Source organism: Haemaphysalis longicornis, unplaced genomic scaffold, assembly GCF_048455015.1.
Source record: "Haemaphysalis longicornis isolate Haplotype H1 unplaced genomic scaffold, Haemaphysalis longicornis Haplotype H1 scaffold_1, whole genome shotgun sequence".
NCBI lineage: Eukaryota > Metazoa > Arthropoda > Arachnida > Ixodida > Ixodidae > Haemaphysalis > Haemaphysalis longicornis.
Window position 1 is genome coordinate 351,666,753 of NW_027526203.1, and position 24,314 is coordinate 351,691,066.

Below are 24,314 nucleotides of genomic sequence, written 5' to 3' on the forward strand. Positions count from 1 at the left end.
TAATAAAGCCCATTTATACTATCCTTAATCTTTGCGTTGTATAGCAAGATTTTCTATATAAACATACTAAACATGCAAACTGCGTACTTTGATTCTTTTTTGATGCTAATAATATTATCAATGTATAGCTATATACTCACTATTTGTCGCCCAGGCTTGCCATACTCAGTTAATATGGCGCAGGCACTAACGTTATTCAATCTTTGCTTTGTTTTTAAGTGGATATTTGTATTTTTCTTGTTTTAATATTCGTGCATTTGTATTTCTGAGAGCCTCAAAATACTATAGTGCGAACTGCGGCCTGTCCTCTGATAGCATTTTTATTGCCTGCTCTGTTTCAGTTGGGACCTCTAGTCTAGCCTAAGCGGTGCCCTATATCAGAACGCATTACGAGGTGAGCCATTGTATTGGTTCACTTCTGAAGGTTACTTCATGCCTGCTGTTAACTTTTGGTGGGACCGCTGTTACAGAATCGCTTCTCTCACACCTCGTTGAAATTCGGTATCGTGAAGTACTCTGTTTTTGCGTCAATGATTATAATAGCATGCTTAAATGTACGAACGAGCCAATTTTAGTGGTCTATTTTCCCTTTATTTCTGAAGGAGCACGTCTTGCCATCGGCATTCGGGTGAATGCGATGCGCGCGTTGCAGTGCCCCTGCCAAGCTGACTTCTCTGCAACTATACCGCTTGTAAGGAAAAGCTAGCTTTACATAATATGCAAATTTTGTGAACCGCGCGCTTTCTAGAGAAATCTGCGCCATAAGTCAGCTACAGCCATTTGAGTGTTCGGCAGAAGTTTTCTTTTTTCTATATTATGCAGTTAATACGTCGCCTCACTATTAGTTGTAATAAACTCGTGACCGACAAAAAAATATTGCATTACGTATTTCCTAAATGAGGGATGCGAACTTGGCGATGCGACTAGACGAAAATTGTCAAACGCATTGTAGTAGTTTGTGTCTCTGTTAGTGTGATTTGAGGGAAAGTAGTCGTACGCAAGTATACTTCGCCTAAATAGGTGGTATATTTTGCCCAATTTCCGCAAACCGCATGGGCGTTCGTCATTCTGAGGATGTCCGCATAGACTCATGTGAGTCGCGTCCCGGGAGGATTTCCGCTGACGGGTGTGCAGCAGCCTGTGGCATTCACTGGCGCGAGCCGAAGCTGCGGTCACTAACAAAAAGCAGCTCCCGGGCTGCAGTCGCGGGAAAGTCATCCGCGAAGTGCGGCACGCCAGACGGACAGCCGCCAACAGTAGCGGGCGCGGCCGCGTGTGTGCCTCGCTCGATCGATTTTCGACAGTCCGACTGCTGTGCATGTTCTCTAAGTTGCGCGTAGTATTTTTATGGGCGAGAAGCTAAGCCATACGCGGCGTCAAAGCAGAATTTGCCTCCTTGCGCGGTCGTCAAAGGCACGCGCCGCCAATCGCAAAGCGGCCGCCGCCGTTGCACTTCGGTGGCGCCGCTTGGCGGAAGGCGCCCAAAGGCGCCGGCGGCTAGCCCTAGGCAGTGCGAGATGCGAGGCACGCATGGAGGCGGGCCGAGGAGGCGTTGGCTGCGCGTAGGCACGCCAAGACCAATATGACGCCGTCGTGATAACCGCCAGCGGGGCCCGGCTCATCCGACAATGGCCAGCGTACAGCGAGACCACTGGTCTTTCGTTGTGCTCCAGTTTCTCCTGCTATCGCTGCTTATTTGCAGGCACGGTGCCTTCGCGGACCGGAACAAGTACTGTGAGTATGCTCTTTGGTTATGGAGCTCTCCCCCCCGTAACGCGCGATGCCCGTGAAGCACCGTGTAGTACGTCGTGCGGCTCGCGCGCAGCACGGCGTGCTGTGCCTCGCGGGCAGCTAGCTACCCGGCGGCGCGTACCAAGTTCCGGGGTGCCCAGCCGACGCTATCGATGCAGCACCGCGGGCCGCCCTTAACGCAGCCCTAAAAAAAGAACGCCGGAGAAGGAGAGAGGGGCGCGGGTCAGACCGCGTCCCACGCATAGGTCCCACGCACTGCCTTTGCAGACTAATATGCGGAATGCACAAGTTCAACGTGCAAAAAAAAAAAAAAAATGTTTGCAGTTTCCTGTTTCGGAGCAAAAATAGCTCGTGCGGGCGGCGACATTTTCCGATGCGCCGAGCGGCGTGCAGCGGTGGTGCGAGGTGGGTCCGACAGAGCAGCGCTATCAAATTTAGTTCGCAATTCTCGCTCGGGTGTATATACCGTTACGTGCGCACTATTGCGCGTTTCTGTTTCTAACTGGAGCTAATCAAGTCGATGTTGGTAGTGCTGCCCAAGTACTAGAATAATTGGCAATCATATTTGCTTACTTAGCAGCTCATGTCGCTCTCGGATTGAGAAGATGCTGATGAATGTTTGTTGGAAACGCCAAGTATGTTGGTGTCGAGGCACCCTACTTCTCTAGTTCCTAGGAAGAGGGACCCTAGCTTGAACAACGACCATGCCTGAATACTGAGGTGCGAGAGAGTCTGCCTCTCGTGCAATTGTTTAGACTGGGTTGCACGTTTTTAGTACTTGTTTCTATATTAGTGCCACTAATGTGAAAGTTGATGCACAAGCTTATGCACCTATTGTAATGGTCAGCGGTATCAATTACATTGCTCAGTATGATCAGTCAATGAATATTATACGTGCTGATGAAAACCTAAGAAAAAGACACATGTATGCTGCAAAATACTTTCCTCAGCACGGTGAGCAATAACAGTTGAGTCCCTTGGGAAGGATCAAGCGCAGTGCGCCTAGCCTGGTGAAACTATGGGCTGTTTTTGTCAAAGGTACCTTTGACTTTGTCTTTGTGTTAGGAGAGCTGTGTATGGCCAAGAGTGAATAGTGCACACAGAAAAATGAGACTTCAAATGCGCCATGTGCACTGAAGACTTGCCCTTCCAGTGAGGCATTGCTTAAGCGCATGCACACGATGCCCTGGGGGTGGCCTTAGGACCCACAAGCTCATTTGGCCTTTCGAGTTGTTTGTTACACTGAGAGGTGGGTTTGTTGGCAACACCTTTATGTGCGGTACCACCTTGTAGTTTAGATCGTATTAGTCGTGAACATTTGCATGAATTTGCCCCAAGTGAGAAAGTGGCTGGGTGAAGTGCAAGAAAACCTATGTTTCTTGCTTTTCCTCTCACAAAACTTTCAAAGTGTCCAATCCTTCTGCATAATTTTGCCTGCATAGTCAGCCTCATTGTAAGTGCTAGATCGCTGTATTTTAACGTCTGGCATTTTTCTGCAACACCACTTGTGCTCGACTTGATAGCTTACACAGGAGTAGGTTCAGGCACTGCACGCAGAGTAAGCCAAGGAAAGGGGGGGGGATCAGCTGCACACTCAAGTTGCACTGCAAGGTCCAAGAGGGGGCCGCCTGGTGTCCCATGTGGCGGTTTCAGAGAATGCTTGGGAATGGGGACTGTACGTGCCGTCGGAAACAGGAAATGTTTCTTCACCTTTGCAGTTCATATCTCGTCATTGTGCATGGGAGAGCGACACTACCCTCAGTACAAGAAGATTGACGGTGCCGTTCTGACATCTGAAAGCGAAAATAACCTGGAGTGTGCAGTCACCTTCCAGACGGACTCTATCCTGCAACGCTTCATGCTTCGTTTTGAAAAGCTGGCCTTGGACTGCCATGATCATCTAGTCATTTTTGATGGTGCCCATGCCATAGGAAATCACAAGGTACTAAACAAAATGTGCTACATTTTGACTTGAGAATGACTGTGATTGAAACGAATGAGGAAATGGTTTGGGAGGCTTGAGTTCAATTTGGTGCAAGTTAGTTTTGCCAAGATTTTTTGTGGGAGGGCCACAAGCTGCTAAAGTATAGTTGAAAAACTATGCTGATGTGCTGGGCAACTTGAGAGAAGTGCGGCTCTGCCACAGTGTTCCAGGGCTTCCAGTGAAGCCTAATGCACATTACCAAATATGAGCTGTTTGGGTTGGATGCTTTAAAATAAAGATTTTGCGCTATCTTCAAATTATGAAATTTTTTACTTTAGGTCCTTTTATAATATCAAAAAATACACTGCTCACATAGCTGTGTAAAGTGACCTGCTGTGAAGCTCATTCATTTTAAGTGCGGGAAGATGTTATCCTATCTGTTGTTGTTGTTGTTGAAATCTGTAAAAAAAAAAAAAGCCCTACGCTAAACAACGCATTCCTCTACATGTTAGAGAGAAAATCACTGTCGCCCCAATACCAAGAAATATGCATCCGATCCACAACAAAGCACGACGCAAGGCAAGAGTTCAAGCTCTTCGAACTGCATACGGGAAACGGCCTGACGTTAGGTACGCGGACGCATCACTATACCCCAGTAGATCAGCCCACGCCATCAGCATAGTCAATAACCAGGGACTGGAGCTAGCTTCAGCTTCTATACCTACCAAGGACATCGACACCGCCGAAGAAGCAGCCATTGCCCTTGCAGCTACCACTGGCAAAGAACATGTCATCATCCTATCAGACTCCCAGACGGCGTGTCGAAACTTTCAAATTGGACGCATTTCATCAACAGCAGCAAAAATTTTATCGGCCCACCCTGATTTACCCGAAATTTTCATCATATGGACACCGGCTCATTCATCACTGGAAGGGAATGAGGCGGCTCATGCCGCAGCCCGAGCCCACACTCACCGGGTGCCTCCTTCTGGGATGTCAGCCAGTCCTTCCATTAGCCCAACGAGAGAAATAATCCCTAGAAGGTACAGCGACATCCTGGCCCACTACCGCTTGGGACGAAGAACCTTTCCGCCTCCACATCTCAACATGTCTTGCGAAGACACGGTCATCTACAGACAGCTACAGACTAACACATTTCCACATGGTACATTACTACACTCAATGCATCCGACACTGCACACATACACTTGTAAATTCTGCGTGGAGCCATGCACTCTCTACCACATGGTATGGGAGTGCCGCCACACACCATCCCTTGCCCCAAACCCAAATCCCTCACTTGAGCAGTGGGAGGGTCAGTTGACCAGCTCCAACCCGGATCACCAACAACATCTGGTAGACCGGGCGAGACAGGCCGCCAAGACCCAGGGCTTCCTGGACTAAGGAGGTCCCCCACCTGGCGGTCAACCCAACAACATTGACTGCTCAATTAAATGTTTATTCCTCCTCCTCCTCCCTACGTTCACAAAATGTTAACACATTAAGTAAATATATTAGGTGTTACAACAATAATTGGGCATCTTTAAGCATTTTTCCTAAACAAACTACTCTTTTGTCAGTGCTCAAACCTTACACGAAGTTCGCATTGTCCGGTCTAATTTATTTAACACCATGAAGGGCGACAGACAGTCCTTGCGTACTTATGTGGAAACAGATAAAAAGGATTTTTGCCTATGGGGCAGCCAGTGGCTGTCTTGAAAAAAAAAAGTGACCACCTTGGAAAAGTGACTTTACCTGGGATGCCCTTACTGGAACATGCAACACCTGTCTGCTGGAGGGTGGAGCCAAATGCGGTGGCAAATAAAAAATTTCTTTTCGTCGTTCACATAGGCTAATCTGGGGAGTTGCTTTAGAGTGGATACGGACCATAACAAAATAATCTACCCTCCTCTATCACATGTTTCCATCTGAATACCCCAGCATAATAAGAAAAAGATGCTTATGGCAATTTTCTGCTTATGGCAACCACTTATGCAGTGATCAGCTGCAGGGTGTAAGCCAGTATTTCATTAAAAAATAAGCTTTAATAAGTGCTGAGCTAATGAATTAAAGCTCAGGGACTTTGTTCACATTCGTGAATTAAGCCACTGGTCACAGGTGCATATTTTGAGGCAGCCAACGCCAAGGGTGTGCTTGTGAATAGTTCTTATGCTCAGCCTGACACCTGCCATATCGCCAGTTGCAGTAATGCAGAATCTAAAAATAAGATTACGCGATTAAAAACTTGGAAGGGGTAAATTAGCACTTGAAGCTGGACAAAGAGGTGCTTTTGGGGGGTTGCAATGCATTTAATTTGTCAACAGCACATTCACATTGAAATGACCATAGAAGCAGAACTGCAAGTTGGGCCAGTTGGTAAATTTGCATTTTATAAAACAAAGCAATGCTGAAGCAGGTGAAACAATAAAATGAAGGCAGGGTGAACGCTGGACAAATGGGGCAGCGCCTGTCCCTTGTGCCTTTTTGCATGTTCTGTCTGCTTTAGCACTGCCTTTTCTTCGAAGACTGAATGCATAATGGTTCGAGGCCTCGAGGTTCTTTCAAAATGAAAAACACTGCCCTCCATGCACAAGCATTTTTTTATGTGCTATATCTATTATCATTATTTGGCATCACTAAAAAATGCAAATTTGTTTCCCCTGTACACCCTGAAAAGCAGAGGATTATGGCACCATGGGGCTTGCTACCTTCGCATATGCAAAATGTCCGAGAAAGGAAGGAGTGTTTAGAGCAAAATCATGGTTTGGTTTTGTGCTTATTCAATGGTTCAAGGCAGAAAACAAAGAGCAGAAGTTGTTCATATTTCGCGCCTCATCGCCTGCGTTGCGTCGGCGCGTTAAACCCTACAATCAATCAAATCAATCAAGTTATTCATATTTCGTCGCTGCACGTGTTAGTTTAAAACTGAATACAGCCTTTTCTTTTTTTTTTTTTTATGGGAACACATTTCTCACTTTATAGTTATGTGACTTATTTTAAAGGAATTGTGAAACGCAACAAGCAGTCATCTTAGGGTGTAAGCCCTTGCCAATGTACTGTGCAACAAGTTTGTGGCCTGCTTGCTCCTGCACTAATCGGAGCAAAGCCTATGCCTGAAAAGAGCAAAGCCAATGTTCGATACCTATTGCAGGCTGCAGAGGGTGCTCTTTTTCTTGTGCAGCCTTGCAACATGGCCAGCACGATCCCTTTCTCCATGTTGGGACTGAAAGTAGATCGTTTATATTCTTGTGATTGATCAGAGGGGGTGATTAGGATATTGGTGCTACGTGGCAAAAAAAAAAAGAACATTGTGGCATTGACTGCACTTTTTCAACAGTGTATGGCTGAACCATGTCGTTGTGGACAGGTAACTGTTGTTTGTTAATGTTTTTATTTCCAGTTTGGGTTTGCCGTGCTGAAAAATTAAGTTTAGGTTTGCGTTCAGTTCCAGCAAAAAAACCAGTTCAGGTCCTGTTTTCAGTTCAGGTTTGGTTCTGGTTCAACACCCTAGTTTTGGCCTATTTTATGCTCGCTTGTAACCTTTTTTGTGTTGAGCCAATTTATATCGTATATCTGCAGTCTGTTAAATGCCATGCTGTGGACTTGCACTTACATTATCACTGCTGATTATGTGAACCATGTAATGGACAGGGTGTATTTGAATAAACTTTTTTACAGTAGAAAAAAATTCATTCAATTTGGCCATAAAGCTATGAGCATGGGTTGTGCGGTGTGAATTTTAACCTGATGCAATGTTTAAATAGACAGTGTTTGCTACCCCTTCTTGAGTGTTCCTCGCAGTGATGTGGGTCTAACAAGAGGACAAGTAGCTAGGGATAAGTTCAAAGTTTTCTTTAAAAAGCTTTGTCAAATTTTTCAAAATAATGTGTGATGGAGGCCTATAATTTTTGTTCAGCAATCATTTAGAGAAATCAAGGAGTGCAATAAGGGTTGTTTCACATTTATAGCTTTCCTACTTCAAAAGTTGCGCGACTCCAAAATTTGTGGTTGAAACGAAAGACGTAAACTTTATTCCAGATTGTCAACGATGAACTTTGAATGTTCATGACTTCTGAAAAAATGGAGCTAGAAGCATGAAACAACCCTTATTACACTCCTAGTTTCCTCTAGATTATGGTTAGATAAAATAATAAGTACCCCGTCAGCAACTTTTTCTAAAAGCTTGCAAAATGTTTTACAAAATATCTTTTTGTGTATTTCAAACTATTATAAGATTTTCTACAAATGTCTGACGCACACTGCCATTTTTTGTGACATTATCTCAAATATTACTTTTTAAAATTTATAGACCAGTGAACCCCCTTAAGTGCACAATTTGTTGGCTATACTTGGATGCTTCAGGGCCAGAGTTTGCAGCATAAATACAGCAGGAAAAATCATGCCAATTCAGTGTAAAGATGGTCTGAACTGCCATGTGATTGCACATTAAGAAAAATGTTCAAGTATATTTACTCATTCCTTAGCCGAGAAGAAACATCTGTCACTCCTCCAAGGACCAACTGTTTTTTTTTTATAACCATAAATGCTCAGAATGACATATATATATTTTAAAACAAGGTTTTGTGGCATGCTATTTTTGGTTGCATCAGTGCAATTCTGATATTTTAGATCCTTAGTCATGTAGCGACCTTGAGATTTTTCTAGCTGGCAGGTGAACCCAAAGAAGGTAGTTTTACTTGCCCTAAAATTGCCCGCCGCATTGCGTTCAGCCATAAGAGTAGGAGGACTGTCGGGTGTGCGTTTCCCTGAGTGTCCGTGTCCCTTGTGGCCACAGGTGGATCTTTCGTGTCGGAGCACACGCTCGGACGTGGGGACCATCTTCACACAGGGGAACTATGTGACCCTCAAGTACACCACCGATCACTGGAGCCCACAGGGAAATGGCTTCAAGCTGATCATCACTGCCTACAAGGACAGCTCACTTCCTGGTAGGGGAAGAAGCACTCCTTCATCTCACGGCCATCTTTTCAGCTCAAAGGGAGGGGGCAGAGACAAGCCTGTCTCTGGCTGCCATTAAATTACTGCTAGTTACATAACACGTGGGGCCGTTCCTTCTTGCCGAATTTTTGTTTATAGTGTACCCGTTGAATACTAAAACACTTTGCGTCCCTATGCGCTCAGGAAAGGCCAGGTGGTGCAACTATACCACAGCAGTAATTTTATCATTGTTACTGCAAAAGCTATGATCTTATCAAATATCAGGTGAGGAAATATGTATTTCCCTGAAATGAACTGCACAAAATGTTATAGAGGAAGAGCAAATGGTTTTTTTTTATGCTTTTCTTGCACTATTTAATTAATTTAGAAACATCCGAATGTAACAAAAATTCTGCAAAGATACTGTAGGGGATAGTTGACCTTGTGGCAAAACAATTGTTCCGAAAAAATGAGGCAGGTTTGGTAATTCCGTTTAGACAAAAATGATCATTTAGAGGACTTCAAGATGCAATAGCGTTATAAACACTTGAATACAGCAGTAATATTTCGGAGGTACATCCTTTTGGACTTGGTAGACTATAAATAAAATTAAGGCACAAATTTTTTTTTCTTGCAGCAAGTCATTGATGTTCATGGTGCCCCATTTTTATGATGGCACATTTTAAACATAAAGATAGCAGATGAGGCACCTCTGAGTAGAAACATTTTGAACATGGGGCATGGGTGCCAATGCTGCAGCACCGCATTAAAGATGGCATCATGCAGCGTGAGGCCTGTGGCTGGAGCGTTGCAGGTAGCGCCTCTTTTCGTGTCCCCGCTTCAGCGCCTCTAAATAATTGCCCACTGGAGCAGAAACACTGAAGACATTTTTGCGCACTCTGACATTTCCGGTACCTTGTAAGTTGTTTGTGCTTGCAGATCTCAAGCACGACTTAAAGTGCCGGGAGTTTGAGTGTCGCAACACTTTCTGCATCTCGAGCAACTTGACATGTGATGGAGTCAACCACTGTGGGGACAACAGCGATGAAACAAGCCATGCGTTATGCATCGGTGAGTGCCATTGTTATATGTGTGGTGCTTGGTTTTCTGAGGGTGGATCCCTGCATAGCATGTCCTGCTTTCACAAAGTGCCTGTTATCCCTGCAATCTGGTGCAGAAGGCTCAGGACTGACGCATGTTTTGTCCTTACCTCCACCAAATGTTTAAAAAGCAAAAGTAATCCTGCTACAGCACCACTACAAATGTTGGGTTTTAAAAATCCATTTCCTCGGCCCATCATGTTGCAACAGGTGATGCCACTAGTACAAGTAAGAGCAAACACAATGCGTCAACAGCTGTACTTGTTCATAACACAGCGGCAGCAGAGACAATAATGCCAGCTTCTAAGCATATTCCATAGCGCTTTAAGCAATATCAGGTTTTTCATTTCTGCAAGTTCTTACCTGACCCTGGGCCCAGCAAGCTTGCACATCTAGACTTCCACATCTTGGAATCAAACCATGATATGACCAGAAAGATTTTATGAAGACGAGGTGACAACACAAGCACTGACTTCTAACCGAAACTTTACTGATGAAGTGATGTTCATATACAGTGTAGACCATTTATAACATAACCGCTTATAGTGCGGGACTGGATATAATGTGGGTTTTCGTGACCACCAGTTTGCCTCCCATAGAACTCAATGCATAAGAATGCCACTTAAAACGCAGTTGCCGAAGTGTCATACATTTAAAGTGTGGTTTTGTGGCGGGTCTGCTGATTGACTGGTGCAGCTGGGGTATTGTCTTAGGGCCGCAAGAAAAAAAAAAGAGATGGAATCGGCCATCTGATGCAGTGCACATGCCCTTCTCTCGTCTAACTTAAGCACAGAAAAGAAAAAAACAAGCACCCTTTAGTTCGCACTTTCCGTTTTCACTCGGGTGATAACCACAACTTTCCTTGCTCTTGGCGCACCTTCGAAGATAGCGAACCCTCGCGCATGCGGTAAGTTAAGATAGCAAGCCCTTGAGTGCTTGGTAAGTTGTTTCTATTAGAACACTGTTTAGGTAAGCAACCACCTCTTCCCTCTTCGAACATCTGGAGATAGCAAACCGCAGCGCAGAGGTTTCCACCGCCTGTACGTTGTGCTGCATCTGTCTTCGGAATCGCAAACGCATGGTGGAGGGAGAGAAAAAATCAGCTTGAGTCACGTCGTCTTGCCAGCAGACGCCACACTTTCCTCCCTGCAGTGTCAGGCGTGCTCCCTCAAAATGCAGACAATAAGTAAGTTCATTAAAGCCGTGCTCACGGTTTGTAAGACCGTGCAGCTGCGTCTGATGTGGGGAAAAAAAATTAAATAAAGGCCCTCCCTCCATTTTTAAGTGGCATTCGTTTCAGAGATGATAAACAAAGAACGATTGGAAGGTAGGTTGTGATGTGGTTGGATTCATGCATGTTTTGTTTGTAGTACGGTACCGGTACGCTTATAGTGCGGATTTTTATGGCTCCTGCAACATACATTATAAGCGGTCTACACTACTATATATGTGAAGTGTGAAAGGAGGGGTGGATCCAGGGGCCTACTTTTGGGAAGGTTGGGGTTCTGTAATGCTGGTGGAAGGGGGGGAACAGGCTGCAACCAGCCAAAATGTCAGGATTTGCTCTCAGTTGCACACCTAGTGCTTTTACTACAGACATCTTGCAGACAACCATGGGACCAGTTTAAAAAAGACCGCCTCCTCGCTGACGTGCTGATACTCCTTGAAGGGGAAAAATTGGCAGTTTGGAGAAAGCGATTAGCACACCCACACTAAGGCGGCGGTTGCGTTCGTCAATATCACGCCTAACAAAAAGAAGTGAGGGGTGCTTTGCTCGCTGCAGACAGTGATGGTTATTGCTGTAGTCTCGAAAATTACACATAAAATCAGTGTCAAGGGGTGTGGAAGGGGGGGGTGAGTCGCCCAACTGCACCTCCCCCCCCCCCTGGATCCGCCACTGAGTGAAAGTAACAAAACACAATTAGAATGTTCGTAACTGAGCTGTCACAAAATATATAAATGTGACATATCTGCCTTGTTTGTTGTGCTGATTGCATCAGAAAATATGTTTCTTTTGGGGACAATGTGATGTGCTTTACCAAACACGTCATGGTATGTTTTATCAAACTCAAAATCCACAGCTGAAACTGCCATGGATATGTGAAGATCATATTGAAGCATTATAAAAAAATTCATGGCCATTTTGCCTTGCAAAGGTCGATGACCAGCGGAGCTCTGTAGGACTTAAGGGGTACAGTTATCCATTCGTTGTATGTAGTCGTGACAGAAGACCACATAGCACATCCTGCAAACTTTGATTGTTGCCATGTCAGCCTTTTCAGGGAAGATACACAGCAACACACCCAGGCTTCACGACATCTCGAATGTTACTAATCACCATTAAATTTGTTTCATTTTTTGCATGATTGTGCAGCCATGAGTGAAGGAAATTTTAACTTTGTGGGAACTACTTTATTTTTTAGCAATGACGTGTTATGAGGTCTTAGCAAAAGTGGAATCATTTATTAAGTTTGTCGGCAGGTACTACTACCTGAAAGCAGGTCAAACCACTGCTGTCATTTAGTGAGACAGATTTCTGGCCATAGCAGAGGCTTTGTAAGGTTTAATTGCAAATTTGACCATTCTCAATAACCCGCAGACGATGCGATTTCCTCAGCATGAACTGCAGCAACATTTCTCAGCTATTTGTGTGGTGCCACTGATCTAAGACAATTCCTTGTAAACTGCAGAGAAACCAACGGGTAGCACTACTAATTGGCCTGCAAGCTACTGCACTTGCACCTAGTTGTGTTGTTGCTCCCCGCCCGAGCGGATGGCTGAGAAAGCGCCCTGGGTTGTGGTGTTGCGCAGATGACACGGCCAGCAGCCAGATCCTGGGCCTGGGCGTGAGTGTGTTTGTGACGCTGGCCCTGGTGGTGATAGTGGTGTGCCTGGTGCTGTGTGTGGGTGCCCTGTGCCTGTGCCAGCGGCTGCAGCAGCAGCAGCGGCTGCAGTGCCAGGCTGCCGCGGGAACCATGACCCTAGCCGGCAGCCACCCTTCTGCCCTGCAGGCCAACCACAGCGCCTTCCCCAGTAAGCGTGTAATGACGCTTTCCTGGCTTCCCCCCTGTCTGCTGCACTGCCCTGCCTGCTTGTTTGCCGGGGGGGAGGATGCATCTGCGCCCGGCCGCACACCGGCCCGGTCTCTCAGTGCCTGGCCGGTGGGCGGCAGGGCTGGAACGGGGGGGCCTGCCACTCGCTAGCACTCGCAGCATCCACTGAACCAGCCTCAGTTTAACTGTCTCAACAGGTTGCTCCAGGGGCACAGATGAACTAGTGTGCTACCCAGAAACGAGTGCAACCGACTTGTCCTGTGCAGGGCAGACGACCAGAACAGTGTTCAGAGCTGATCAGCCTTTTAGTGAGATGTCCCATGCAGCTTAGGTATTACCCTTGTTGATTCCTCCTTCATGGGCTGCATCTTAGATGGGACATGCTCGTAACTAGGTGGCAACAGAAGAGGAGGAAGCAGGAAAACTTCAGCCGGTGGGAAGCATTTATTTATACGTGTAATGCAATACCACCGAGGATGTGTGCCAAAACAGGCAGTGTATGTGTAGGCAGCTCGTTTAAAGTGCAGCATCAATGCACTGTTGTAGAGTCACCTGCTTATCGGCCACACCTTCAGCGAAGATTTTCCGCCATAGCACTCTAATGCAGGATTGGTCAGTGGACACTGAGTTGGTAAACTGAGTGCAGGTGCCAACTACTGTGTATGGAATGCATAGGACGGAACAAAATGTATTGCATTACTACCACAATCAATGCAGCCATTTCAGTTGCTTTAATTTTTTCAGTAAAAGCTCATTATTTCAGACCTTGTTAATTCTAAATTTTCGATAACCTGAACCGACCAGCCCGGTTCAGCCAAGCAGGTATAGGGTATAGGGATTGTAAACATAATTGTGCCAGTTCGCATTAATTATCAGGCACAGGAATATCACAACTGCCTGCACACGTCACATCATCGCAAAGGGAACGAGAACTGCAGTGTTGTTTTCTTGAATGAAAGGAGTGTTAGTGGGCGCTTGGAATTAAGTTGTAGTGGTGTGTGATGGAAGTGCTGTGTGATGGAAGCCTATTTTAGTGCATTTGGCTCGGGAGCTTCAAGACAGTAGCTTTGTTAATTATGTTGTTGTGGACATCAGCGTGGTGGTGATTTTACAAATGAACACTTTCTGTACACAGAAGCATTTCATAAAACCCTTGTAGAAAGTGGGAGCAATGTAAATGAAAAAAAAGAAAGGAAATGCTTATCCGGCGTTTTGCATTGCAGCTCATGGATGCAGTTCAATATCGTGTGCTCTTTCTTTAACTTTGCACAGTGTTCTACACTATACGCTTTATCACTGAACGAATAGTGATGTACACAGTACATCAATTTTGAAAACAGGAGCACCATGTTTAAAAGTAAGATGTAATAGAGATGTAAGAAAGGTTGGTAATAGACTGTGCTGAAAGAAGGCAATTGTTGTCCAGCTGTGATTCCAACTTTTTTTAATCCAAACTCTTTTAGTATCTCATTAGAATTCAAATTAAGAAACTTTTTCAGCATTTTATATTGTAGCCTTATTTTATTTATTCAATGTTTAGTTGTACCTAATCTTAAATTCCTTTCTTTGTTGCGAGCTTTATTTTTCTAGCCGTTGCACGCAGCTGCACATTGGCATAGGGCAGCCAAAAAATTCACTTAAAAACTTCCTTTCATTCAGTTTTTCGGAAGCTATTTGCATCCTTTTGAGCATTTTATGTATGTTTGTTGCTTGTAGCTGAATAGCTGCGCTACTGTCCATGACAGCTGGGTTTTATTTCCATAGCTAGTTAACTTTTGTGGTGGTTGCTGTTTTCCTTATAGATTCCCCAGACTGCCATTTCTCATAGGCAGTGTTTACTACTGTGACCCATTGAGAAAAGCTCCAACTGCTGATCACAGGTCCAAAGATTGATTCCTGCAGCTAATTTTTCATCATTTATTCTCTTTTATCCTATGATTCATCTATCTGTCCTTAGCCCAAGCACTGATCCGTTCATTTATTTCTCCAAAGATGTTTATTCTTCTTGAACAGCAATAAAGGTCCCAATCTCTAGCGACTGAAAAACCTGAACAAGTGCTAGTATAAATGCTTCCAATTTCTATGAGTCAATGTAAAAGGCTTTGGCTGGCAGCACATAGTTGTCGCAGCAGCAAGCTTATAATTTGTGTGGTTGATAGCACGGAATTAAGTTTCTCTTGTATGTCGCCGTTAAGTTCTTCTGTGGACCTTCACTACATGTAGACTAGTGCACGGAAGCTGTAGATAAAGGCAAGTAAGGAGACAATAAATAGCCGTGCATTTTGCTTGAGGAAGGGCAGACTCACTTATAGCAGAAAGTTGGGCAAGTTGGTTTGCTGATAACTTGTACGTAACTTCCTAGTGTAAAAAAAATAGGTGGAAGCACAAGAAAAAAAAATGCGAACAGGACAAGCACTAGGCATTAGCTAATATTTTAAAAATAAAGCATTAGAATGCAGACATGCCACAACAACAAAAAACGCACTTCTCGCACGTCAGGTTAGTATGCAATTTTGTTTAAGATGAACGGGTTATTTTGTCGACAGAGCCATCAATGGGGTGCTTACACATATTTCAGCTCCTTTGCTAATTTCGTACAATTGGAAATTTGTTTTTGCTGTTTTCGTGGGGAAGAAGCTGTACGGGGCATGTGTCCTTTCGAATTCTAGTGCACGTGCAGTGGCGACAGTGATCAGCCAAATGCTGTGCCCCCACGACTGATTGTGCTCAAGTCCGTAGCCAGAAATTTTTTTCGGAGGGGATTATGGGTTATCAGAAGGGAGGAGTTTTGCTGAAAGGGGCACTAAGCCGTGCTTACATACTGCCTGGAAAAAATTTTGGACGGGGTTCGAACTCCCAAATTCCCTTTCTGGCTATGTCCATGATTGTGCCTCTGCTCAGTGCCCTCTCAATCTCAGTTATACACCGGCTCATTAGGCCAATGTAGCGTTTGCCACAAGAGAGTGGAATCTTGCATACTACACCCATCTTGCAGTCAATGAAATCGACTGCATGCTTTCTCTGGCATCCTGCTTTGTTGCAGTCATTGTTCACGGAGTTCCACACTCGTGACAATCGGCCCGGCATGGAAAAAAATGCCTTGACAATGCATTTTTAAGCCGCCCTCTCAAGGGGATGTGATAGCTGGTGCACATATGGGACCGCCACAGGGCGCATTGTGTGATTCACAGGTTGCACTAGTCGCATATGGCTTCTAGACTTCATCTCCTTTATGAGGTGTACCACGATGGAGGCCAGGGTGTCCTCCGGAGAGCAAGCACCATGCAGGTGTTGCACGTGCTGCTGTACACTGCATGAAATAGGGTGTACACAGGCTTTCTTGAAAGCAGTCTGCAAACAGTTTCTAGCTAAACTAATTTTTATAGTTTTTTATTGAGCCAAATCTTAGCTAAGTAGTCATCTCTGAATCAGGCAGGTACCAGCTGCAGTACCCCCACAAAAAAAAAAAAAGGAAAAAGGGAATTTTTTAGATGAACTCTTTAAGAATTTGGCATACTAACCTGAGATGTGTGTATTTTTGATTGCGGTGAGTCTATGTTTCAGTGTTTTACTTTGTAAAATATCAGTTGATGTCTAGTGCCTGTCCCATTTGTGTTCTTTTCTTGTGCTCCCACCTATATGCACAAGTTAAACGGACTGTCAGATGCATCCTTTCTCTCACTCCTTTCTCTTTGAGCATCTTTGAAAAAGTGGGCTGCTGGCAGCATGTTGTGCCTGGTAACATTGCTCCAGCCCAAAGCTGTGTACCAAATGGGAGCATTGTCCCGGTCACCTCCCAGCATTGTAGATGCCTGTACCACCACTTGGCAGGCAGAATCTGCAAGTGTGCACTGCAATATTTCAGCAGGGATCTTTGGGAGTACATGTCCTGGGAGCGCATGGTGACTGCAATCATTGCAGACCAGTGCTCTTTGATTAGCCCAAATGAGCTCGCATAGCACACTTGTACTCATTTTAAGCCTGGGAATGCTGGCAGTGTATTACCTGAAAACCTCTCTACACCCTCGATTTATTCACCCTAAGCTGGTCAGACCGCACTCCTCTGTCTGTTGTTAAAGAAACTAAAGCATATACGTGTCTTGCGTGTGCAATGTAAAGGTTTAAAAACAGTGCAGAAGACGAGACTAAGGAAGGAACAGACGACACAAGCGCTTCCTTAGTCCCGTCTTCCGCGCTGTTTTTAAGCGATATGATGTACCAACAAGCCCATCAGTACACCCTTTTGCAAGCTAAAGGAGTCCATGCATGCTCTCTCTGCATGCCCGTGTAGGCTACCTAAGTACTGCCGGCTCACCGGATAAAGAGAATGTATAACGAGTGATCAAAAATGGTTATGCTTATTCAATGGTACTTGTTTATTGCACATAATTATAGAGGGAAGGTAATTTTAATGTGGCATTTTACTGTATGCTACAACCAAAGGTGCTCGTCAGGCTAAGACCAGCAGTTAGAATGAGGCTAGCAGGCCTTGGCCTTTCTACGCAGCACTTGCCATTTAAAATTAAGACAGCATACAATTTTTCTTTAGTCAAAAAATTGCCATGGCTGAAAAGACAAATGTGTCAAGTTTGCTGCGAACTAAATTTGATTAGGCCAGATAATAGGGAAGGACGAATGTACATTGATGATAACTCCTGAGGTATTTCTCACACATGCAGGTTGTTACCAGACGACGTTACTGGCTGGCTTGTGTGAGTTGACTGATGACCTTAAAGACGAATGCAAATTCGAAAGGATTGAGCCAAGCACGTGGCACCAACCCTGTGCGACTCTTGTAACAAAGCGATGCAGAACCAGCCAGGAGCGGCCTTCTTGATGAGGGGGGGATGGATGACAGGTGTCGCTAGGCAGCCTGCCTGTCTGACAGTGTCCTGTTCCTGTGCAGTGTGTCTCTGTGCATCCTTTGAGCCAGCATGCTGGTCTCGCAGCCCGAGGGACAGGCGCGCTGCCCAGAGGGGGGGAGATCGCTTTCTCTCGTCGGCCACTGGGCAGGAACAGGCCGGGGGGTTGGCCAAGGGCGTTGACCCCCGAGGGGTGGTGTGTGTGACCCAGGTCACCAGCCTGGAAGCGGAGGCGTTTACGGGGGCACTGCCGAACGCCTTTGCGAGAAGCCTCCCCCATATCCTGGAAACAGCTACCCCCCAGCGGCCGGCATCACATTTCACGTTCCCCAGGAGAGCCTCTACTACCCAGCCACAAAGTGACCAGGCCCGCAACGGCTCCAACTGGCTCGTCTGAGCGGGGAGCCCTCCTCCCGCCGCCGCCACTACGCGACCTGTCACCAAGTCGGGAGCAGTTCTCCTCCGCCGTGCCGCCCGACGCCCCTCCACCGCCGCTCTCCCCAGGAGGGGGCGCCACACCGACCTTTCGCCAGGGGTCGCTGTCCTCGCAGCCCGACCTGTTGGCCATTGCACGGGGGGGAGACGGCACCCAGCGGGGCTGCTGGGCGAACACTCTGCCGCCCCGGATGGGCGGAGCACCAGGGGGGGAGGGACGCCCCGATGTGCTGGGGCCCGCCCTGGACGCCGCTCGGCCGGCCAAGTGGCTCTGCAGCACGCTGGGCAGGGAGCCCCTGCAGCACCACCTGCTCTGCACCGCCCAGCCCGTGGGCTGGGAGCAGACGTGGCTCTGAGCCGAGCTTGGGCCCGGGGCCCAGCTTGGGCCGGTCTCTTTCACATGCCACAGTGCACTCGTTGCTGAGGTGCAAGGTAACGAGCATCATTAGAATGGTAGTTCATGTCTGTGAAACCTTGAAGGCTGTCCGGGGGCGCAGCGCATCAGTGTGCTACGGTGAGCTTTTAATTCGCTAAATTCTGGAAGGAGGAAAACCATAATTTGCCACTCCTCTCTTTTTATTTTTTCATTATATTGCGCAATCTTAATGTTTTGTACAAACTTCTGCCATTCAATTTGACGTTTACAACGCGCAAAGAATGAGTCATCTCATTTTAGTCTACTCCTGCCAATATTTATTAGTTTTCTTGTTTTGCTTTTTTTTTTTCAGAGGTTTACTGTGAGCGAAGACAAGAACAGGAGCATTTCTGTGATTTTGTTTTGTTGTTGAGCTGTGGCTGCCTTTGTTATAATAGGTGTTGAAACGTTGTCGTGCGTGTGCCGCTTGATATCAGAGCAATGCATTGTACTTAGCCTCTTGTGATGTAAGCACCACCCAAGATTGCTTCTGGGATGTTTTCACGGGATACAGATGCACTCTTAATAATGCAAAGGTGTCAGAATCATAGCGCTATCAGGGCATTTGTTACGTTATGTGACAGTGGAATAACAGTAGGAATGTACCATGATAGTCAGCTGCCATCCGTGTGCCTAGTTAATTAAACTTGGCAGCGATGCCTGGGCAGGCGCCAGGAAATACGTGATACCAGGAAATAAGAGGATCGGGGTGGTTCGGCAGGGGGAAGGGGGGCTCGTTAGGTGCACACATGGGCACCTGAAGGATTACCAGAACCAAATGTCAACGTTGGATCAGTGTTGACCATCTGAAAAGGCCGACTGATGCTCATTTACCCTTTAAGGCTTCAGTATGAGGAAAACAGAGGGGGGAAGTGCCAGTAAGCACTGAGGCTGTGCGAGGCTTGCTTATTTATTTATATAATTTATTTATATTGAGGCTTTTACTAAGTAGTTACCAAAGCTTTCAAGGTCAAACAGTTTAGCGTATTCTCATAAGAGGCATGCCTAAAATGATTCATAAATTAAGACTTTGCATTTATCTTACCTTGAGTGCATGTCGAGTTGCCACGTGGGGAAAATCACCGGAAGCACTAACTCAGGAGTACACTTTGGGAGGGTGAGGGTTAGCACCGGACTATCCCCCCTCTTTATACTGTCTGGACCATACATTTCCACTTCTGTTTTGAGAAAGGCAGGGTCAAAAAAAAAAGTACGAAAATGCCTAGCTTCTATCTGGCAGCTGGCTATCTAACACCGCTGAAGAACAATAAATACAATTCAGAGTCTAAGCATCAATAACTTTGCATCACCAATACAGATAGGGAAAGAAGTATTGGCTGTATGTATTATATATTGTGTATGTGTGCATGCTTGTGTAAATTCGATCTTAAGATAGGGCTCTGTTAGCACATCTACATGCTTGACGGGCACTTAATTTTTGGTTCAAAACTGCAGGATAAATTGAACCATTGTGACCAAATTTTGTCTTGGACAATGCATACCAGTATTGCAAACACGCATTGCCAAACACAATGTGGACTACTCTCTGGCTCGGTGCACGAGCACTCAGGCAGTGCGATTGCTGTGCCATATTTTTGGAATGCACCGGACCCTTCTCGATGGTGTTGTGGGCCGGTAGTGGGTGCCCCGTACATGTGAGTGTCAACTTTCGAGACTCCACCTGATGCGACACCTCGTTCTCATTTGGGAGGCTCTGGACTAGGGCAGAGCCACCGAAGGGAGAATTGGGCTTTTGAAATTTATTTGTTGCGTGCATTTGGGAGAACCTTCATATTTGAATTATCTCGAGCAAATTGGTCTGTGTAAGGAGGCATGTTTTTACTGCTGCTTTTGGACTGTTTCTGAGGGCGTTTTTTTACCACTCGTCTAGTCTTAGAACACTTTTTATATGTGGTGTGAACGGGATGAGAGCAGTTCTACAGCAGTGCAATGCCAGTGGACTGCCTTGCGTGAAAGGCCCTGAAGCTGGCGACGTATCGGTGGCAGTTTTTTATCATGCTGAAGCAAACTCTTGCGCACTCACTTTTGCCAGTGTACGTGCCACTTGATCTGTGCCCACGCTCTGCATGCACTCTTTTTCTTTTTGAAACTGCTCTGCACAGTCTGCATTCTTTGAATGGAAGCCCTAGCGGTTCTTTTTTCTTTTTTTTTAATATCTGTTAAATCTCGAGATAATGAAACCGCGTTTTGAGTGAGAAGCTTCTTCAAATCGCCAGTTCCTGTAGGTGAAGATTTATATTTTTCAGCACGGATTCTTGAAAAGGAGTCTACGGTTCATGATTTATTGTTTTGTGTGGAGGTTTGAGAGTGAGAAAAAGAAATAACCCTGTAAAGTAGCAGAGAAAGGAGGGTAGCCTTTCTTTCCTGAGCAGTTTTTTGTGGTGCATGCATGTTCACATTTTCTCTGCACCTTTTTTCTTGATGCCTCCATATCCTGTGTTCAGCAAGTGTTTTTTACATTGCGATTTTTATAATTGAGGTTCTCTGAATTGAGATTTAAACCCATTGGTTTTATTAGCAGTGTGCATTTTTACACCTGTCTATCTTCATTCATGTGAATGTATATATGTCTATTTATTGCGCATGCCATTAAGATTTATTTGTTGTGTTTTTTATTGTCTGTATGCCTGGCTTCATTTCGTAATGACATATCACGACCCATTTGCGATACCGTGAAATCTGGCAATATATAGTGTCACTATTATATAGAACAGCAATATAATACTCAACGTAGGCAGCTCGATGTGTGATGCTGTGATGGATTTCCTTTCACTTTTGCAAAGTCTTGTGGCTGGTGCAACCAGTAATGGCGGTACAGGGCTGTACCATAAAGTCTCCCCCTGTAGCCGTGGCCAGCAAAATACACTGGCTGTTCACTCGGGGTGTGTGTACTAGGTAGGCCACCACTCAACTAGGCCTGAGGAGCAGTGGGCAAAATTAAGTGCCCCGCCACCTGACGGCGTCCGACTTTGCTGCCACGTAGCGCAGCAATTAATGTTCTTGTTCCTCGTGGATGATGGGCAGGAAAAAAAGTGAGCCCACTGGGAATTCTGCTGCCCAAACAAGTTGAGGTGGGTGAAAGACTTGGGGTCGATGGTTAATGCCATGTCAAAGGAGGCCAGGCTCGAGCAAGATGTTGCCTCTAAAGCACTACAAAGTCCAAGCGGAAAGTTGCTGGAAGCATGAAAAGAGTGGTAGCAAGCCTCAGCCTGTGGTGATAGTGTAATTAAATGGGCCACCAAGTGTATTCAGTTCAAAGGAAAAAAAAATGTGGATGCACTAAAACATATCGTTTGGAAGTTAAGATAAGCCAAGCTCATAAAGATGAACGAAAATGGTGGCAGCAAAAAATGCAATAAAGAGATGTCGCTGCTTCTGTAAAATTCTGAAGGAATGGCTACTTGGTTTTTAATTAAGCGATGCGAGGCTAATAAGCATAAATGTAACACCAAATGGGCAATAGCTTAGTGCATTCTTAATCTTTCTGGGTACTACTCACAGGGGTAATGCTAACATGCCTTGAGTACCATGTGGTTCAGGGGCATTTTAAAGCAACATTCTCAGTTCTTTGTCTCTCCAAGTCAAAAAGGAGCTTATACTTGTATAGTCATTTCAAAAAAAAAATCCTGTGGAGCCAGGAACAGCTGGCAGTAGAGTAAAACCGTGCTACTGTCAAGGCCTGACAGATTGCTGGACTACTGCTCTTTGATCTGGGCTATTTTCCACTTCTGAATGAAGATAAGTACTTGGCCAGTGGAAACAGCATATGCGTTTGGGCCTGCTTATCTTATGAGTAAAGTATCTAGCAGACATCCCATTTTATATTTGCGCAAGTAGCACCCAGCCCACTTTTGGAGGTTTTAGTTGTGCAATTATTATTTTCGTCACCCAAGCATGGTGCGACTGATGTTTGTGAGGCTTGAGTTTCCGTGGACCAAGTTAGTTTACATGGCGTGCAGAAGTGTGGCGGGCATGGGACAGCCGGTGCACGCATTGTAATCTATTGTCTGGGAGGCTTTGTGCATATCATGTTGTTTTCTACCACACTCGTTTTGTGTGCCTGCGTGGACCTCGCACACACATTGTAGACTTGTCGTGTTATGTCGGCAGCAAGGATTTTGGCGCTAAAGGAATAAAATGACCAATCTGAGACTGGCGGTGTTATCTTCTCTTCAAATGGGGTGCCAGCGTTCAGAGAGAGAGTTTAAATGAGACCAGCGAGGTCGGCTCACTAGTGGCTGGGCTTGCTGCTTTGGATGGGAATGAACAGCAAGATGCACCACATGCACACTACTCTCATACGCACATGCTCACGTCGATCCATGCTGCCTGCAGACATGTTAGGGGGGCTGTGTATTTTAGCAACTAACAGGCTTGCTGCTATTCATTATGGTGTGCACGCTGGCCATTCTCATGAAAGCGAAGTTCGGAGAGGAGAGATCAGCACTGATTATAGATCCCAAAGTGGGCTAAATACTTAACATGTATTCCTTCATGATGGTGTGGCTCATAGCCACCCAGGTATAGCTTTGTGCTTAAAACCCAGATGGCAGGTTACATGAAGGGGCAAAGTCTTCAAGTTGATACAAGTGCCTTTGTTTGCGCAGGCTACACTTCCACCACTGCCCCAATTTCCAATAAGCCTGCTTACAAGGATTCCACTGTCAATAGTGGATGGCGCAACAATCGTGTAGTTTCATGTTGTGCATGGTAGTTTTGGTCAAAAACTTCAAGATCAAACAGTTCAAATCAGGGTGTCAAACAAACAAAAAAATACTAGTTTGGTTCTCGTTAACTTGTTTTATTTTGTTGCAGTTCAGTTTTGGTTTGCTAAACCTGTTAGAATAAAGGTTCATGAACTGGTTCGTAAGTGTTGAACTGCATGATTTGGAATAACCAAGGTCAAAAAAAATTTTCAGGTAGTCCTGCCTACTTAAGGGTTTGTGAAACAGCCCTGCCATAACATCACTGTGCAGAATGATTAAAATGCAATACATGAGCTTTAATTAAGCAATAAAAAAAGTACAGTCAAACCTCAGTAAAACAAAGTAGTATCGGGACAGCAAATTAGTTCTTTATAACTGATATTCGTTATAAGAGTAGAGGTAAAAATCGGCTACAACAAATCGACAATCTGGCTCCCGCAAAAATACTTGATACAAAAATGCATTTTTTGAGACTTCGAACCCACTGGGTAACCCTTGCCTTTCTCCTTGTTGCATTTCGAGCCAAAAATAACAGGAACATGAGTACGTGAAATTACAACAGAACAGAGTTCACTTGACAAAACAGCACTGCGTCTTTGATGTGATCTTCGTCTGCTGGATACTCACAGCACTGAGCAGGATGAAGTTTTCCACAGTGTCCATGAACAAAAGGGCCTCTATACTTCTGCTGTTTAAGACTACGGAGTGTTTTTCCAATGAGCTTCTTAGCCTCCTGGTCAAATATTTATTTGTTATATCTGATATTGCGCGGCTCTCACGGTTTCAGTTTCGTTATAAAAGAATAAGTGTCATTGAAATAAAGCGTGACCAACCAAAGTCTGTATTTAGTTTGCTATAGCCGATACCATATTTATTCGAATCTAAGCCGATAGTTTTTTTGAAACACTGATATATCAAACTCCACGGTAGGCTTGGATTCGAGGATTTTGAAAGACGCGCCAATTTCCAAGTGAAATTGAGAGAAGTGGCGCGCAGCTAGCGCCACCCAGAAAAGAAAGTATTGTAGCCATTACTAGACGAGCCAGTAGCCACTTAAGGGGCCATAGCGATGCCACCATTTTGAACCGTGTGGATAGTGTCCTGCGTG

The 24,314-nt window shown here is 45.3% G+C and overlaps 1 protein-coding gene across 2 annotated transcripts; it reads left to right on the forward strand.

Annotated features, from left to right (window-relative positions):
- Positions 1–1,453: 1,453 nt before the first annotated feature.
- On the forward strand, positions 1,454–22,650 carry LOC144154842 (uncharacterized). Of its 2 annotated transcripts, none has more exons than XM_077685933.1 (6): positions 1,454–1,734; positions 3,471–3,694; positions 8,472–8,625; positions 9,554–9,685; positions 12,526–12,747; positions 17,963–22,650. In XM_077685933.1, the coding sequence occupies exons 1-6, from the start codon at positions 1,629–1,631 to the stop codon at positions 18,418–18,420; spliced, it is 1,296 nt and encodes a 431-aa protein (XP_077542059.1). In that variant the 5' UTR covers positions 1,454–1,628; the 3' UTR covers positions 18,421–22,650. The 2 variants fall into 2 exon arrangements, with proteins under 2 accessions (XP_077542059.1, XP_077542060.1); XM_077685934.1 differs by having other exon boundaries at positions 1,464–1,734; positions 17,841–18,142.
- The last annotated feature ends 1,664 nt before the right edge of the window (positions 22,651–24,314 follow it).

What these genes read in the sequence shown, in the direction of transcription:
- LOC144154842 (XM_077685933.1), top strand. Translation starts at nt 1,629, where the DNA reads ATGGCCAGCGTACAGCGAGACCACTGGTCTTTCGTTGTGCTCCAGTTT. An exon ending in AAGCCATGCGTTATGCATCG is followed by an intron (nt 9,686 to 12,525) that starts GTGAGTGCCATT and finishes GGTGTTGCGCAG; the next exon opens with ATGACACGGCCAGCAGCCAG. An exon ending in CAACCACAGCGCCTTCCCCA is followed by an intron (nt 12,748 to 17,962) that starts GTAAGCGTGTAA and finishes CACGTTCCCCAG; the next exon opens with GAGAGCCTCTACTACCCAGC.